Source organism: Myodes glareolus, chromosome 15, assembly GCF_982192425.1.
Source record: "Myodes glareolus chromosome 15, mMyoGla1.1, whole genome shotgun sequence".
Classification (NCBI taxonomy): Eukaryota; Metazoa; Chordata; class Mammalia; order Rodentia; family Cricetidae; genus Myodes; species Myodes glareolus.
The window spans coordinates 4,162,201-4,181,453 of NC_142040.1; the positions used below are offsets into that span (position 1 = coordinate 4,162,201).

Sequence of the window (19,253 nt, forward strand, 5' to 3'; positions counted from 1 at the left end):
AATGTTGACATTTACTGACAAAAAAAGTGTGTGTGTGTGTGCGCACGTCTGTGTGTGCTTACACATGTGTGCGTGTTTGTGTGTGCATGTGTGTGTGTAACAAAACTTAAATGATACAATACCCAACTTTTTAATAGTACAAAAGATGTGAAGAGTTTTACAAATGAGAAATACATGGTGAGTTAAGACATGAAACTGGTTCTGTAGCTTTAGTCCCTGGGGAAATGCAAATCGAGGCCACAAATGAGACACTACTATTCTTAAAGGAAACACTAAGACCAGTTAAACTTAACCAAGTCTGCAAGGCTGAGAACAGGGGCTGTAGAGACAAACATTATTCCACAGGTGCAGTGACATTCATAGCCAAAGTAATAATATGCATAAAGAAACAACCTCGTGGAAGGACTTGCTCTTGCTTACTGGCAAGGCTGTCCTCATTTAGTTGGTATCAGATTCTGATTTGCACAAGTAACCATCTCTGCTGTTAAAAACCTGTGAGATACCAGGGTATAGGAATGCTTTTCAAAAATACTATTAAAGAGTTTCTAAGAAAGGAAAAAGGAGAAGGGAGAGGGAGGAGGAGGAACAACCGGATTGATCAAAGTGACTAACTTTTGTAGTCTGTGATTAACTGAGTTTAGTTGCTTGATATCCTCTAATCCTGGCTTTAAGGCCAGGATTAGAACCATTATGGCATCACAAAGGAAGCTGAGAAAGGAGGAACAGGAACTTGAGGCAAGCCTGGACTACATAGGAAGATTCTGCCTCAAATTAAACAAACTAAACCACCTGTGTTAGAGTACTATTTGATGTGATGAAACGCAATGACCAAGGTTTATTTGGCTTAAACTTCCATATCACTGGTCATCATAGGAAGGCAGGACAGGGCAGAAACCTGGAAGTAGGAGCTGATGCCGAGAACATAGAGGGGTGCTGCTTTCAGGCTTGCTCAACCTGTTGCTGTTTTTTATATTTTTTGTTTTTTGTTTTTGTTTTTGTATAGAACCCATGGCACCACGCACAACAGGCTGGCCCTCCACCATCGATCACTAATAAGAAAATGCCGTACAGCCAGGTCTTACGGACGCATTTTCTCAATTGAAGTTCTCTTTTTTCAGATAACTCTAGGTTGTGTTAAGCTGAGTGTGGTGGTTTGAATAGGCAAGACTCCTGTAGACTCATGTGTTTGAATACTTGTCCCATAAGCAGTAGCACTATAAGGGATTTGGCCTTGTTGGAGTATGTCACTATGGAGTTTGAGGTCTCATACACTCAAGCTATGTCCAGTGTGGTACACAGTCTCCTGTTGCCTGCACATTGAAAAGTAGAACTTCCACCTCCTCCTTCAGCTCTATGTCTGCCTACATGCTGCTGTTTCACACTACGATGATAATGGACTAAACCTCTGAACTACAAGCCAGCCCCAAGTAAATGTTTTTCTTTATAAGAGTTGCAGTGGTCAGAGTGTCTCTTCACAGCTAACTAAGACACTGACGTAAACTAGACAGCACCACACCCCCAACCCAAAGGCAATGACAAAGGTCAATTTTTAGTTTAATTACAATTTATTTCCATACCAAACTAGGATATAGTTTACTATCTAAGGTAGCTATTTTGGCTGGGTGGTGGTGGCGCATGCCTTTAATCCCAGCACTCACTTGGGAAGCAGAGGCAGGCGAATCTCTGTGAGTTCAAGACCAGCCTGGTCTATAAGAGCTAGTTCCAGGACAGGCTCCAAAGCTATGGAGAGACCCTATCTCGAAAACAAAACAAAAAAAAAGAGTAATTCTGGGACCCAGAAAGATGACTCAGTGGTTAAGAGCACTGGCTGCTCTTCCAGAGGACCTGAGTTCGGTTCCCAGCAGTGACATGGTGACTCATAACCATCTGTAATGAGATCTGGTACCCTCTTCTGGCCTGAGGGCATATATACAGGCTGAACACTTTCAGAAAGAAAAAAAAAATAAAGTAACTATATGGGCCATGTACCTACGCAGGTTTAAAATGAAATTATTTCAGCATCCTCAAAGACAGTGGCTCTCAAGTTGTGGGTCATGACCCCTATCAGAAATCCTGTATCTCAGACATTTACATTATGATTCATAACAGTAGCAAAATTATAGTTATGGAGTAGCAACAAAATAATTTTATGGTTGGAGGTCACCACAACATAAGGAACTGTATTAAAGGATCGCAGCATTAAGAAGGTTGAGAACCATGCTCTAAGACAACTAAAATAAATAAAAACCTAACAAAACTAAGCTACCAAATGCTAAGGTGGCAGAGAAACCATCAAATGCAAAATGGTACAAACATTTTGGAAAAGTGGCAGTTTATTACAAGGCCAAGTACATGCTTGTAATCCATACTTAGCTCACTTGTAGGTATGTTCCCAAGAGAAATAATATTTATAGTCAAGGGAAAACCACTAGTGAAAGTATATAGTAACTTTATACTTAATACCCCCAGTCTGGATACAAACCATATCCACACACAAAAAAATGAAAAAATATTTCTAAACAAGCAATAAGAGGTAAACTACAGGTGCATACAGCAACATGGGTGAATCTCAAGTGCATTGTGCTTAGTGCAAAGGCCATACTGCCAGTCTCAATGTGCACTGGAAAAGGCAACAGTATATCAGAGAATAAAATGGGGGTTGCTAAAGATTAAGGGTAGGCAGGGTGATGGTCTGAACTCAAATAGATACCACATTTTCAAGGATATTTTTTGGTGGCTATGTAGGCTAATTTTATGTCAACTTGACACAAGCTAGAGACATCTCAGAGCAGGAAATCTCAATTGAGAAACTGCCTGCATCAGGCTGCAGTCAGGCCTGGAGGGCCTTTTCTTAATGACTGATGGGGGAAGGTCCAGCTCACCGGGAATGGGGCTACCCATGATACTGTAAGAAAGCAATGTGAGCAAGTCATGAAGCCTAAGACAGTAAAAAGCACTCCTCCATGGTCTCTGCATCAGCTTGAATTCCTGCTTTGGCTTCCTTCAGTGGACTGTAATTCAGGTTATTTAAGACAAACTATTTCATCACAGCAATAGTAACCACAACTAAAGAAATGGTGTGGGGGGTAGACACATTTAACATTGTTTGTCAATAATAAAAAGTATATGCTCCAAAGAAGAAACTTTACTATTTAAAAATTACAAATCAATTTGAAAAGTTTATTCTAGTACTTGAATATTTTATAATAAACTTTTGGGATAGTTACCATATAAAACCCCCCAAAATTCCTCCACATTTAAGGTAAATGTCCCTTGTATTTCTTGTCAAACATTCAAAATGAGCATGAAATCAATCTGCTCAAACCTCTACAATCAGAGTGAGAACATAAAATATACTAATTTTTTAAACTACAAGAGAAAACTGTTTTTAGAAAAAGAACCTAAAAGTGAGGTAAAGATACTTAGCAAATCAAAATCTACTTAACTCAGACATATTCTTTATGTAATGCACTTTTCAATGAAGTAAAATCATGCTGCCTGGCTGTCTATATTACTGAAGTTTAATATAATCTGCTAACTTCAGCCTCAGGGCTTCACCCTCGGTCACAGGTCAGCATTCTAGACTGTTATTTTTAAGAAATGTGGGTAACTCTGGTGGAACCTAATACTCCTTTGAAGGTAAATCACACCTTACACCTTTTGCATTGTTTACATTGGTTTAGTGGAGAGATATTGAGGAGAAATATTGCAGTTCAAATTTGCACAAGCTTTTAAATCATCTAGAATTATTTTCTTACATAACAGAAGTTATGAACTTCAGGGTAGTACTTAGAGGAACAGAATCAGAAACCAAAGTCCCCTGATTCTTAGTCAGTGGCCATGCTTCTGGGATCTCAGATGATAGAGTCCCAGACATTCCTGCTGAGTAGACATTATTAAAATGAATTTGCTAAAACAGTTTCAACGTGACATCACTTTCAGTGTTACTCAGCCATACTAGCACCTGGAGCTGCATGGTTTCCTTTCCTCTCCCAGTCCAATAAGATTTAACTGGTCTGAAGAAAAGTTTTAGTCCAGTTAGTACATATAGAATTAAGTGTACACTCAGTAAACTTTATTTAGTAAAAGTATATTAATAGAAATAATCTTTTTACTAAAAATATTTTCAAATTATTGCTTGAGCCTCAAACTGTTCATCATCTCCTAGAGAATCCTGCTTCAAACTTCTAGTACCAAGCCACCTGTGGTAATTGGTCTGTCTACTTACTTTCCCTGGTAATCTCCTTGGATCTCTGTACTTTCCAGACCAAAGAGCCATCCAGTTCCCAAACTGTTGCCTGAATTATTTGTGAGGTGTGCAAAGCCAACACTCTATGGGTATACCAAACAACCATAAGGCCTAAAGAGCAGCAATGAATTCAACTCCTTTTTCTTCTAGTCCAGAAATGTCTTAATGCAAGCAACTACAAGTAATGTCGAGCTAGGAAGATCTTGGCACCACACACACCAAAGGCAACAAATATTGTGCCAGTATGAGCAGTCCATGAACCATAACTCTAAATAGAAGAGGTGTGTCGTCCTTAGGGTGGGCTTGGAATCTGGGAAGACTTTCCAGTTCTTTCCTTTCCCATCTTTTTTTCTCACCATCTCCCTTAGAAAACTTATTCAATTCCACCACTATATTACTCCAAGGGGAAGATTCTGAGGTCTTAGACCCATATTTTCAAATGTTTGCCAGGCACTGAGTCTGACAGTACCTCTAATATAGCCAGCTCTTCTCTGGATTTTTTTTCCATCACATCTCCTAGGAAACCAAACATGAAAATAGTAATTTCTGGTATATACTCACCTGTCATTCCTAAACAGCCTGGGCAATCCAGCCTTTCCTACCATCTTAGACTTTTCCATGTCCTCCTCTTCCTCTCTGTTCCCACTATCATCCACTACTTATCCTTCATTCCCCTGAATATCTCCAGTCTGAAGTAGAGAGCTCCAACTCAAGAGCCTTCACTAGATCCCCATTGTTTACAAGTGTGTACTCCTGGTTTTATTGTTGTTGATCTGTTTTGTTTTTCAAGATAGGGTTCCTCTACATAGCCTTGGCTGTCCCAGATATAACTACGTAGACCAGGCTGACCTTGAACTTGGAGCCCCCCCCCACTCCTGAGTGCTGGGGATTAAAGGCGTGTGCCATCACTTCCTGGCAAGTCTGTGCTCCTTAAACCATTAAGAAAAAAACTCTCTGTAGAGTCTCTTGCAAGCACCTTCATGTGTCTCATATGCCAGTTAGACCAAAAGTACTATCTTTTTTTGGTTTTTTGTTTTTTTGGGTTTTTTGTTTGTTTGTTTGTTTTTTGTTTTTTTTTTGTTTTGTTTTGTTTTGTTTTGTTTTGTTTTGAGATAGGGTTTTTCTGTAGCTTTGGAGTCTGTCCTGAAACTAGCCCTTGTAGACCAGGCTGGCCTCATACTCAGATCTGCCTTCCTCTGCCTCCTGAGTGCTGGGATTAAAGGCGTATGCCACCACTGCCTGGCCCAAAGTACTGTCTTTCCCCCACCCATTGCCCACTAGCTCCTAACATCTTTATACTTCAGTGTTTTAATACTTTATCACATGTACAATGCTCAGTGGTTCCTTTCCTCATGACTGTGACAGTCAACTGACAGAAGCATCCTAAGGAGAGAGTTTATGTTAATTCACAGTTTGAGGGAATATCAACTAATCCTTGTGGTGGGAAGGCATGGTGCCACTCTCTCTGCAGTGTAGCAGCTTCTTCTTAGAAGGAGTTGACTCACATTTCAGAAAGTTAGGAAGCAAAAAGGAAACCAAAATATCATCCTCTAATGTCATCCCTAGTAGTTCCATCTGCAAACTAGACCTTACATCCCAAAGGTTCCACTGCTCTCCAAAACATCACCACCAACTAGGAACAGCACTGAATCCTGTGAGCTTGTAGAGGATGCTTAGCTCCAATCCATAACACAAGCTTTACATTCCAATGCTAATTCTTCCATGAAGCTTCCCTTTGTACACCTAGTTAGATGATTTCTAGTCATCCAGAACCGCTCTGCCAAATCACTAATTGATGACTATACAGGACTTCTTGCATAACAAGCTTTATTCTTGTAGCTTATTTTCCAAAGACTACATTGCCTAGTTCTAGCTCTGTAAATATATTCTAACCTAAAAGTATTATGTTGTTTAATTTCCAAAATTCCAAGCAATAACAAAAGGTCCCCAAACAGTACTCTCTAAATGACCAAGGATCAAATACTTGAATCAGTATTTGAATGACTGAAAATAAAATGTAGCCCACTACAGCTGTGATTCTACCCTCTAAGGTGAATCAAAAAGACCTTCCAAGTTTATAAGTGAGCTATATTTATTGCATACTTTCTGCCATAGTAAGTACAAGAATCATGTAATAAAATAACTACCATTTTCCCATGGGAACAGGTGACATTATTGACGTACTTTTGACCATACACATTGTCAAATAAATCAAGGGTATGAATGACATGCAATATAACCAAAGATATGACAACTATAATCTAATAATTTTGAATTATCATTTGAGCTTTTTCCAAATGGCCTTGTATGTAGTCTGCATACTTATTACACAAAAGGTTTCAATGCAACACAAATCATATATGCCTTTCACAAAAATTAGAATTAGTTTTCATAAATCTCACTAAAGTCATCAAAACTGAATGGATCACTTTCTTGTTATTTAGAAGTAAGTTTAGTATTTAGGTGAAAGGGGATGGTTCAAATGATTCAGTGGTCTTTCACAAGTATCAACAAAACCAGTTCCCAGTGTGTCCATAACAGTCCAATAGCACATGTTCAGTTTACCTCTTCAGACCTCAGAGCCATGTCCAAAGAGGAAAAATGAAGTTCGAGATCTGGCCTGGCTCTGTTACTCAGAATGTGAATCATACAAAACCTCTCCAAGTCTCGCTTATCTCAAAAGTACAGAAAGTCTAGAACAATAGCTAACTCACAAAGTTCTAGGAGAAAGAAATACAGAGATAATATACATTGATTACTTTTAAGCTATAAAGCCTTATCAGGAATAAGCTAGTAAGCCTGGTACAGTGGGGCATGACTGTAATCTCAGCACAGAGACTGGAGGTGCTGAGTCTGAGGAGAGCCAGAGTGCCACATCCAGACCCTGTTCCTGTTGTCAATGGTATGTGTTCACTATGAGCATGTTTAGAAGTGGAAAGTTGGACAGACAAGCAGCACATTCCCCTTCTACCTAAATCTTGAATCTATTTGTAAACATGTGAACTTCTTTTCAGCGCTCTTCTTAGAATCTATTTGACATCATTTGGGGCTTTGCACTATGCTGAAAAGCCAAAAAGCAATTATCATGTGAAAGGGGATTGTTGGTCACTGCGTTATAAATTGCACTCTTTATCAATACAGGAGTTAGTATTGCTGTTGTGGTATTCAAGATAATAAATTGTAACTTTTCTTTCCAAAGGACATGCAACCTCTTGAAGATGTCTCTTCAAATGAGGAAACACAAAAAAGAAAAGAGAAAAAGAAAACAACAAAATCAGAGCAAAGAAAGCTTATGTTGCATGAGATTTCTGAGTGCTCATGAAAAACTCTGAAAAACAGAGTCTTGTGGCCTCAGTTTCTTCAGAAACACAGACTTGCTCTTGGATTGTGCTCTCATGCCCCGCCCAGGTAGGGTGAATAGAAATATATTTCAGATTATTCATTATCGCTGGCTGTTGCTGTTTGTTTATATGCTTTCATGAAAAAACATGTTTTAGCTGTTTGAGGCTTGCCTACCACCCGTCAGTTTGCCCTTGTGATTACACACTTCACCTGTGTGACTCTTCTTAACCCTCAGAGTATTAAATTGCCTGGTGCTCTGAATAAAGTTGGCTATTGTACGAGACTTTAGTCTGCCTCATTTATTGACTCCATTCCCCAGGTCTCACTACTGTTAGAGCAGTAAACAGCTTACAAAGGTGTTAGATTAAATAAATAAATAAATAAATAACCCAAAATATTAGAACTCTGGAAAAGAATCTGTTGTGTTTGATAGATCTAAAAAAGAATAAAGATAACCCCATGCATCTACACTACTGCTACTCAGCTCCCAGTGTCAAGGAAGGAATAGAACAGAAGAGGATGCAGGGATGCTGCATGGCTGATAGAGTACCAAGAGGTTAGCCAACTTTCCATAACCCAAAATCAAACACTTAAAAGGGTCACACTGTCCTAAACGGAGGAAGGAGCCTTGGGGACTAAGTATAGTGAATGATGGTCAGAAAAGGGTATCTCTCCTGTGGGAGGAAACAGGGGCTGTCTGTCCCAGGGTGTGCACAAGCCAGTCCCAGTCAGTGTCCTTCTACTATCCAAGACGGAGATAAACATGCAATCAACAAAAATACAAGGTGTTTGCTAAAACCCAACTCAGTTCAAGTCCTCTGGTTCTGTTTTATCTATGCAGCACTCCAGTCCATCTCTAACCCTTTCTACCAACAAATTATTAAGTAAGAGCCCACTCTAGTGTCCAACCTGGCCTGGAGCTCTTAACTCTCCTACTCCAGCTTCTGAAGTGCTGGGATAACTGGCTTGTCACTATGCCCTATTCAAAGATTTTACTGTACAGAGAACATACATTAAAATGTTTGGTTAGATGCCAATAAAAATCAAAAGGTTCACGTAAAAATTCATGTCTCCTAGCTTTGCCTAAAAATCAAATCTGTCAACACTGAGCCCCTTCGAGTTCACTTAAAATAATCTGTTTGACAAAGAAACGATCAGGCCTTTAAATACCCCCAGCTTATCATACTCTAGCACCACCATCCTTAGGACATTTTGTTTGGTTTGTTTCAATTATGTGGGTACCAAATGGGTTCTGAAGATAACCAAGACATTGAAAATAATCATTAAATATAGAGCAACCAGAGATGAGGGGTGTTCCTACATTAGAAGGCCAGAAAATTTGAATGGTTGGGCAGTCTCTGTTTGAACTACACAGGTACACATCAGAGCCCTGGTAGGCCCTGGCTCAAATTACTTCCCGTTGTCGTTTTGTGGCACTAAGGTGGGTTTCTTCAACAGTATCTATTTGGTGTACAGAGGCACTAGATTAAAAAGCTGACTCAGAACCATCTCTTCCAATCATAATAGGTTAGGAATGTTGCTTTGAAACTGACAGGGTCTGTGTTTCCTCATTCACAAAATGAAAGGGTTTATCTAGAGTGATTATTACAGTAATTTTGTTGGACTCTGTTTGCACCACCTCTACTTATCAGGAATCTAGTCGGCCCTCAAGATACCTTAAAAGGTTTTAGCACCTCCACAAACCTCCCTGGATTTCTTTCTTTGCATTTTTTAAGCTAATCACCAACATATCCAAATTAGCATTTACTAATTCTCTAATTGCTTTGCTGTGTGTTGGTTCATTCACATTTATACAGAAAACTCCCTTGAAAACTGTAACGTTTAATTTCTCAATTGTTCACAGCATGTTACACTTAGCTAGCATTCAGTGACTCCTTAAGCTGAACAACGATACAGAAAACATGTATATGGGGGTAACTACCCCAAAGGGTGACTTTTGTCAGCCTCCTTCAAATCTTTATGGGCAGCACAACTTGACCACATGATTTGCGCCAACATAGTCAACTAAGAAATCTGTTAGACATTGCTTATGGAGATTACTGCCACCCCAGTTGGGAGGCTCAAAAGGGGAAAAGAAAGGGCAAATAAACAATAACTTGCTACAACACCATATTACCCATTAAAAGGGTTGATTCCCATTAATACAACAAATGAGAAAAATTTACCTAAAATTAAGAAAATAATCAGCTACTAGAATACGGGGCAGAAATTAGACATTTGAAAACTACAATGAAAACTCCCCCATGACTTTGGATGTCATCAGAATTCTTAGTAAGAGGAGACTAAGTTAGGATTTTCTGTGGGCGGGGATTTACCCACCCTCACCGGAAAAGCAGTGGCATGCAGGCTTAACTTGTTCTGGTGAAGCCTCCCCCATCCCCATCTTCACTCCACCCCAAATAACTAAAGCTTTAGATATGTGCTCAGTTCTTCCCTATAGAAGTAAAGAAAACAAGAATAAGAAGAATTCACCCAGAATTTCTTTTCAGACTATATTTTACTTAAATATGAAGTATTTGAGGAAGGTATTTTCATCTTTCCCCTGTGAAGGTAAACTTTGTAATTTATCCTTTGTTATTGCCTTAATTTCCTTATTCAGTGAATTCAAGGGACTTGACACTATCTGGGCCACATGTTAACAGAGCCAATGCTACTGGGCTGAAATTAGAATCATTTACAAAGCAGCCCTCCTAATGAGGCTAGAGTAGGTCCCATTCTTTTATTCTTTAATTCAGTCTCTAAACTAGAGAAAGATAGTTCCTTTTGAGACTTGCAGTATACACATAGAAAGCTTGAGGGTCTGGAAAAAAGGAGATTTACTCATGTGTGGAGTGATTACAGAATCAAAAGAGATCATGGTCCCAACTGTATTTAAAAAAACAAACAAACAAACAGAAAGATGCTGATTTAAATGCGTATTAAAAAGAATCCCAGAAAAGAGTTTTACAAACTGAGAATAGTAAAAAGTCTCAGCTTTTAAAACAAAAGCGAAAGATTATCTCCACAGAATGCCTTTTCCTGCTTTCACATCTTTCTCTTGATTCTTTGTTGTTTAGTTTTCGTTGTTACTATTTTGTTGCTGTTGTTTTTTGAGACAGGGGCTAGGTCTGTAATCCAGTCAGCCCAGAGTCCTCCACAGTCCACGCCCCAGTCGCAGCTTAGCAATGGTGTGGTGTGCGTGCTATTTTAAAATGATTATTATTAGTATTCTCTCATATATTGCATCCCGACTTTGTCTTGTGTTTCTGATCACCCAATTAATTGACTTTCTCAGGAGAAACCTGTCTCTACTATACACACACAGTTTGAAGAGGACTGGCTTAGGCACCCTCCTCTAGCCATGCCCACACACAGCATAAACCAGAGTGGAAAGTAAGCCAAGCCTCCTTACACTTTGGCCTCTACCGCCTCCTTTTAACCTCAATAAGACCTTCTCCTAGCCTAAAGCCTAGCCAGGTTTTCTCACAGCCCTGTCAAATGAAATGTGCAGATCTCAAACAGATTCAGAGAATGGGTAGTGTCCGCGTTTCTTTTCACCGAGGTCAGGGTCAGTTCTACTCTACTAAGGTCCTCTGAAAGAAGAAACCCCAAACATGGTTTTCCCATGCCCCCCACTAAAAGACATAAACCTGATCATAATGGTGAGTGCCTGTGCATATTCTGTTCCTATGAAACCACATGCATATATGAGTTGATTTTGAAAGATCTATTTCTTGTACCATGCCTACCACACGAAACACATTTAATCCTCTGGCATAATTTTGTGCTGAAGCTGCTCCACACAGCTACTGAAGACGAAGTAATTTCAAGTCTGGAATAAAGTTTCGTCTATTCCACCCCACTACCGAACTTCCTTTTAAGGAAAAGCTCTGAAGCCTGCCTACTGTGTCCGCCCCACAGAGGCACATGAAGGTCCAAAGCTTCTGCAGCTGTCGGAAGGCAAAATCCGTACTTGGTCATCGGTCCTGCCTTCACCCACGCCGGATGGGGACCTTCCCCACGGACTACAGGGGCAGGTGGACTCTGTCACAGCGTTCGGCCCACTATTACCCTGCGAGGGGCGGGGCTGCGACTGAGACAACCCGACCTGGTAACCTTGACGCCAGTTAGCAGGGGATCCCCAAATCAGTTCAGCCAATCGCCGCGGGCGAGGCAAGAAGAGACATGACGTCAGATGAGATTAACTCGGCGCGTCACCCCGACGTCAGCCTCTCCTCTGTCGGACGTCCCGTCCGGAGCAAAACTCCGGCGACTTTGGGCCCCGCCCCCTCGAGGTGAAGGGCGGCCAATGAGAGCGGCTCTGTGGGGATCCAGGCCAATGAGCAGAGGCCAGGGCGGGGCGCGGGCTCGAGGGTGGGGCGGCCGGCCGCCGTGGAAGCCCGTGGTCTAGCTGCGCGCAGTCTATGACAGTACGTCAGCAGCGGGATGGCCGTAGCTGTGGCGGCGGCTGCAGGAGCCCGAGCAGCCGTGGCCGCAGTGGAGGCTGGAGCCCGAGCGGCGTCCGCGGTGGCACCCCGGGGAGTTTAAGATGGCGGCGGGGGGGGCGGCGGGGCTGCGGGAGGAGCAGCGCTACGGGCTGGCGTGCGGGCGGCTGGGGCAGGACAACATCACCGTGCTGCATGTGAAGCTCACCGAGACGGCGATCCGGGCGCTGGAGACTTACCAGAGCCACAAGGTGAGCGGCCGGCCGGGAGCGCCCCGGGAGGCGGCGGCCACTGCGCTTTCTGCCCGGCCCCTGGCACGGCGCCGGTGGGGCGCTGGCTGCCGCTGCTGCCTAAGCGCCCGCGGAGCGAAGCGGGGCGGCCGGGGACGCCGACGCCGCGGGGACGAGGGCGCGGGCGGGCGGGCGGGCGGCCCCTGGCGGCGGGGTCGGCCCAGCCTGGGCTGCGCCGCCGCTGCCGGACTTTCCGACGGCACCCGCGGGGTTCCTGGCTGGTTTGGTCCACGGAGGGGGCGCGCGCAGCTACCAGTAAAGGAGCAAGGGCCGGCGGCCGCCCGCGGTGCGAGTTTTAGGGGAAACGCCGAGGGGCGGCGAAGCCGCAGAGCGAGGGGCAGTGGCGCTCCGTGGGGGTGAGGTCACAACTTGTACTCTCGGGGACTTGGAGATACTGGCACCCCGCGTGTAGGCGGGAGTGTACACCGTGTACTCGGGAAGGCCGGGACACGGGAGCCGCGGGGAGGGGGAGGGGGGCACACCTTGCACTCCCCGGGACTCTGGCGCTTTGCGGTGGGTTCCCGGAGACGCACCGCGTCCCGCGTGGCCCCAAACCGACACCACATCCCGGGGAGAAACTCAAACACTAACTGGAGCCGGTAATAGGACGGCAGGTTCTGGGGAAAGGAATTCTCGGAAGCTTGGCGTAGCCGAGAGGCTCGCCGCGTCCGGTGCTGACTCGCGGTTTGTAGAAAAGGAGCGAGCCCGAAGGTTGCGGGCAGACGCGGCACCCTGAACCGAGACTCTGGTCTCCTCCTGGGCCCCAGAGAGAAACCTGCGCTGTCTCACTCATACCATACTCGGAGCGTCTGTCTCTACTACTATAGGAAGAGGCTCAGAGGCACATAACCCGCAGTTCCAAACCCAGGAATACTTTCACACTTGAAAGAGGGGGGAACACCGAGAAGACATTTAACTAGCTGGGAGTACAAGGAAGCCGATTTTGAACATGTAGTAGGGTGATGTGGAGTAGGTAGCTGAAAAGTGGACACACTTTGTAGAAGGAAAGGCATACCATATGTGGGACATTTTGTTCAGAGACAGAAAGAGCTTACACCCCGCAGGGCTTTCTGAAATAGCTCAGTGCTTACTAAAGAATATATTCCAGTTCATCTCATAAAACAGGCACAGTTCAGCAGAGGGACACCCGACTTAAACTCACATACTTAGATAAAAGTGGAGAAAAGAATTAACATCTGTTGAGCTCCCACTAGTGCCAGGCACTTTAAATTCATACAGAGAAAAATAGTCTTAGGCAGAGTCACCAGAGAGGCAGAAACCTGGGCCATCAGAGCTTCCAGAGGCTCCCACAAACATGCATACACACGGAGGAGGGCCCAAACAGTTGTGTACATCTTGGGAGTACATGAGTTCACATGACAGGGTATTTCTAAATAGAAAAGGGAAGATTCAGAGCATACTCTTGGGAGGCTCCCAAAGAATTGGTTGGACAATGTTCTTCACAGAGAAACATATGGTGAAAAAGAGTCACAGGTTTTGTGGAGGATTGAGGGTAGGGCAACAGGGAGAAGCGCAGAGAGAAATACACCTTCTTAATGCCCTGGGAGAATACCTCAGATGTAATTAGGAGACCAACCAGTATACAGCCACCAGGAAAGACACGGAAAGATAGAAGAAATGCCAAACTGAACGTGCCAGTAGCTACTCTCCACAGGTTCACAGGCAAGAAAGACGCCAGCACCAGCTTGGAGTGGGAGGCCCATCTGGGGACAGCCAGATAAGCACGGGGGGGGGGGGGGTGCTGACAGTGGAGAGAAACTCAGCCCTACAAGATGGAGAGATAAGGTTGTGGGTTCTAAGGGAAGGGCATAGGAAGGAATGACAATGGGAAGAAGGTAGGTCAGGGATGTAAGAAGAGGAGCCCAGGCCCCAATTAGAAAACAAACTAAACCAACCTGGGGATAGGAAAGGCCTCAGCACAGTGGAGCAGGAAGTCACCTCCGATTCCTGGGACAAGGCAGGCAAACTGTACAGTTAAACAGTGGTATTGCACCACACACTATAGGGAACTGAGGAAAAGAGAAGATAGTGCCCATGATAACTGAAGTGACAGAGAAGCTGCAGTGACCGCTTGGAGTCCTAGAAGGGCGACTGCTTGCTTGCCTTTGTGTGGCCTTCACTTCGGCCTGGCGTTTCCACAGGGAAGTTTAGTTCTGTGGGTGTTTCAAGTGACCACTTGAAACAGCTCACCTCTGTTTCCATGTCAGTATCTTTCCAGATCTAAAATTATTTCTCTGTCAACCCTCTACTTAGTTTATTATTTTTATTTTTTAACATTTATTTTAATTAAATGCTGAAGTCTGTGACGTTGTTTCTTACTGTCCTTAATGCCTATTTCTATCATCACTCGTTTTCTTTTTCTGGTATGTAAATTAAGGGATTGGATCAGTCACATGTCTCCACTTTTCTAAATGTGAAGCCTGGTAGATTAAATTAGCCTTAGAATTCCCATTCTCCTAAAAAACTGGGGTAGAAACAGCGGCATGCAGCGGGTGGGAGTGGTTGAATACGCTGACTTAGCTCTTTCTGTTGGACACTGCCTTCTCCCCAAGTTCAACACTCCTATCCTTAGCTTTGTCACTTAGTTAATACTTTTTTTTTTCTTTTTTGTAAGAAATGCCTGATAAAAGGCTTGGAAAATCAAGTCTATCTAGGATGAAAATGGAAGAGAATGCAGCACCAAAGACTCTTCTCTAATGACCCTCCCTGCGGGGTTCTCTGGAATACACAGCTTCAGCCTCCCACGGGCTGGCCTGGGATACCAGGGCTCTCCACCTGGCACAGTAACAGCTGCCAGCAGTGGGCACCTGCCTGAACCCTTTCGTCCTCCAGTGGGAGCATATTTATTTGCTTTTTTTTAATTTCCAGTCATAAGAGTAACTGCAGTTTGAGCCTGTTGGTTTGTGGTGGATAATAAGGGAAAGGTTACTGTCCCTGCTGTACTAGTAGAGGAGGATGGCACCCAGTGACAAACAGTTACCAAGAAGCTTTGACTTCATAACAGATGAATGTTTAATGACTTTCTAAGGGCCAAAAGTGTCAACAAACTTTATTTGCTAAATTAAGCATCAAGAGTTCTTTTTATCCACATTATTTTATCTGTTTGATTTACTCTTCTAAATAATTCATGTGGCATGGAGCTTCATAGAAGCAGAGTCAGGAATTTAGAAGCTAGGATTTAGGCAAAGTCTATAATTCTGTGGATAGAACCGAGCACATGCTCTGAGTCTGGGTTCTCAGGACTCATGGAGGCACATAGTGACATCTTAGTTTGCTCAGATCACAGTTCTTCATGGTTTCATAAAACAAAGTTTGATTGGCCTGCACTGTTCCAGTTTCCTGTTTCTGGAGAAGAACCTTGAGGATGTTTGTAACCGGGCTGGGGTTGCTGAGAGTTCCAGGGGGAAGGAGTATTAGTTGTGGCTTTTCTCTCCCTGTGAACTGGAACCTGTTTCAAACATGCTTAGATAGGAAATACCAACTGGAAAGTTATTTTCATGATTTAAAGAAACTGTAGATGTTTTAATGCAGATCTCTAGGCTGTCCAGCTTTGTCTAAACTTAGCTAGATGACTTTGAAGTAAAAGGGCATGGAAACAAATCCTCATAAATTACAGCTTTGTGCTCTGTGACTGTGTGGTTTGCCTGTGCTCAGCATATGTGAGAAGAGCTTATATTATGATGTTATATTTCCCCCAATGTCAAACTATATATATGATTGAAATACATTTTAGCTGACTTCCTTACTAATATACTTTTCTTTCTTTTGACATTTTAATAATATTTTGGGGGGTTTTTTTGGGGGGGTTGTTTTTTTTTTTTTTCGAGACAGGGTTTCTCTGGCTTTGGAGCCTGTCCTGGAACTAGCCCTTGTAGTCCAGGCTGACCTCGAACTCAGAGATCCGCCTGCCTCTGCCTCCCGAGTGCTGGGATTAAAGGCGTGCACCACCACCACCCAGCTAATAGTCTTATATAAGAAAAAGAATCTCAAAATACTGGCTTTAGATTTTGTTATTGTTGAACCCACCACATTGAATGTAGGGCCTCACACGTGCTAGATGAGTACTCTACCACTGAACCCCTTTTGGAACCCCAGCCCCCTTTGGAAAGAGTCTCATGCATTCCAGGCTGGCCTAGAAAATACCATATAGATGACAATGACCTTGAACTTCTTGCCCCCACCTTCCAAGTACTAGGATTGCAGGCCGTGTGGCACTACCCACTGTTTGAAGTAGTGGTGGGTTGCAAACATGGGACTTCCTGTGTGCTAGGCCAAATAATCCATTCCCACCTGAGCTACATTTCAGCTATTTTCAGTCTCCTTTCCTTGTTTTGTTTTGAGGCACAGTCTTACTGACTTGTTAGGGCTGGCCTTGAATTTACTTGGTAATTCAAGCACACCTTGAATTTGTAACTCCCTTCCCTCAGCCTTTCATAAAAATGTTTGCTAAAAGCTTCAGAAGTAGCCAGCTGGCGAGGGCTGGTGAGGGCTGGCGAGGGCTGGCGAGGGCGGCCCAAGCCTTTAATCTCAGCATCCAGGAAGCAGAGGCAGGTGGATCTCGGTGAGTTCCAGGACACTCTGGTCTGCAGAGTAAGTCCTGAGTCAGCCAGGGCTGCACTGAGAAACCCTGTTTCAAAAAACAAAAACTTCAGAAGTGGTTGGCTCAAATATTACTATGCTTTTTCAGCTATAGCTTAAAAGTCTAACATGGCTGTTTGGGAGCATAGATGTTCATTTTCCATCCCTGAAGATCAGGGAGAAGCTGCCTTTTAATTCATTAATTCTTTAATCCATTTAATTCTTTTGTCAACTCTATTGGTTTAAAATTATTATTATTGATTATTATTTTGCTTTGATTTGTCATTTTAGAAAAGTGTTAAATTTGAAAATTTTTAACAAGTGTATTTCTTAATTTTGAGTCAAGTTCAGTATATTTTTAAAATTATGCATTATTTCTAATCAAAACACATGGCCTTAAATTAGTCTCCTCTGTCATTGTCCTTGATAAAGGTCCAGGTAGTCTGTCACTTGATCTTTGTTTTTTGTTGTTGTTGTTGGGGTTTTTTTTTTTTTAAGTTTTTGCTTCAACAGGACTTCCACCCTAAGACTTTTCTTCCAGATAAAGTTTTCAGCAATCGATTCACTGTGGGTTAAGACAGAGAAAATAGGGGGTTGGAAAGATGGCTCAGCGATTAAGAGCACTGGCTGCTCTTCTAGAGGACCTCCAGGTTCAATTACCAGCACACACATGGCAGTTACATTACAACTGTGTAACTCCAGTGTCAGAGGGTTGGACAGCCTCACATAGACACACATGCAGGCAAAACACCAATGTGCCAAAAATCAAAATAATCATCACACACAGAAAGTTATTGCCACATGTTTTCCCTCCTTGTTCCCAAATAATTATGTCTATGTATTTTCAGCCATCTACTTTGTAAATCCAGAAGACATTCTTTGCCAGCTGCCCCGGCAGTGCCAATGTTGTTTATTGAGTAAAACCATGAGGTTTCTTGTAGATCCATTTGTCTGGCTTCAGACCCTCTTCAGTCAGGACTTGATCTTCACATGCTTTCAGTTTCTAATCAAAGAAAGACAGCTGTGTACCCCAGTTCTGTACTACTTGAAAAGTTTATCCAAATGCTCAGTTAATTCTGTGTGAAGGAGAGTGCTCTGCCCTGAATAAAAGTAGTGATAGCCAGGGGAACCGGGGCACCCAGATTGGGAGGAGAGAAAAAGATCGTATGTGAAGGCTTGGAACATGGTCAAGAAAAGAATTTAAAAGGAGTGTAGAATTATTGGAGTGGCTTCCAGGGAGGCTTACCACAGAGAGTCCCTAGGCTCAGCCTTCCCTTTGCTTCTTTCCCACTCAGGGAAGATTACAAAGGCTGTGCTGTCACGCTTGTCGGGCAGCTGGTGATGGGGCCAGAGGAAGTCAGGCTCGGTCATGTTTGACAATTTGCAGTGAACCGTCTCTTTACCATAAGACTCTGGAGTTGGCACCATCATCCAGCCATTTGGGGCTAAACATATGTGGAATGTTTGAGAAAATAACTCTAAAATATGGTATGATGGATATTCCTGCTTTTACAATACAGAGAAAAAGCATGTAATAGATCCCCAAATTTGACTCTCTTACAGACCACAAACTGTGTAGAACATTTCCTGTAACCCAAGCAGAAATGTAGAAAAGCCAGTCTGGAAGATAATATAATAAATTAATGACTATGTTTCTACTTCCAAATTAAAGCTAGAAGACATAATGCAAGTCAGGTCACTAGACAGAACTCATTTTTCTGTCTTTTGCTTCATTCATATTTTTTCACCTTTTTTAAAAATGTCTTTTCTTCTTTCCTAAATTTCTACCATCTGTAGTTCCTGCTGTGGTGTTAGGGCTCTTGTGAGCAAGAGTAAACTTCAGAAAGCACTGGTTTAAGAGCTTGTACTAGTAGTTTGCCATCATAATCCAAACCTCTCTCAAATTGCTGTTACAGAGTAACAGAAGACGTGGAAGATCGTATTAATCTACATGCTACTTAAAAACTCATGAGTCAAATCAGCACCTTGCATTGACCTCTGGTCCTCGGACATTTAGCTACTGCTTTCACAGTAATTACATCATCAGACCAGCATGGATTTCTCTGCTTCCCACAGTCTTTTTTGTTGTTGTTGTTGTTGTTAGTTTAGAAATAAAAGCCTTGGGTGTTAAAGGACTTGAGCATTAAGATTTTGAGTAACTAGAAACTGGTCTCGGGGAGCACATCTCCACGAGACCAAGTATCATAGGTAAATAAGGAACAGTGGTAGAAAAGGAGCCATGGTAGAAAAGCTGGGGCAGCTTCGGCGAATTGCCAGAGTGAGGGAGGAAAAACCAGCTGGGTTAAGGGTACACCAGCAGGTTGGAGC

General features: G+C 43.0%; 1 protein-coding gene and 1 pseudogene across 1 annotated transcript in view; both read left to right on the plus strand.

Annotated features, from left to right (window-relative positions):
* The first annotated feature begins 337 nt into the window (after nt 1-337).
* Nucleotides 338-477, plus strand: LOC125394133 (small nucleolar RNA SNORA24; annotated as a pseudogene).
* Nucleotides 478-12,023: 11,546 nt separating this feature from the next.
* Nucleotides 12,024-19,253, plus strand: part of Ell2 (elongation factor for RNA polymerase II 2) — a 64,167-nt gene continuing 56,937 nt past the window's right edge. The window contains exon 1 of the mRNA XM_085676926.2: nt 12,024-12,287. Coding sequence (XP_085533052.1) covers nt 12,141-12,287 — 147 coding nt within the window. The 5' untranslated portion in view covers nt 12,024-12,140. The remainder of the gene's footprint in view (nt 12,288-19,253) is intronic.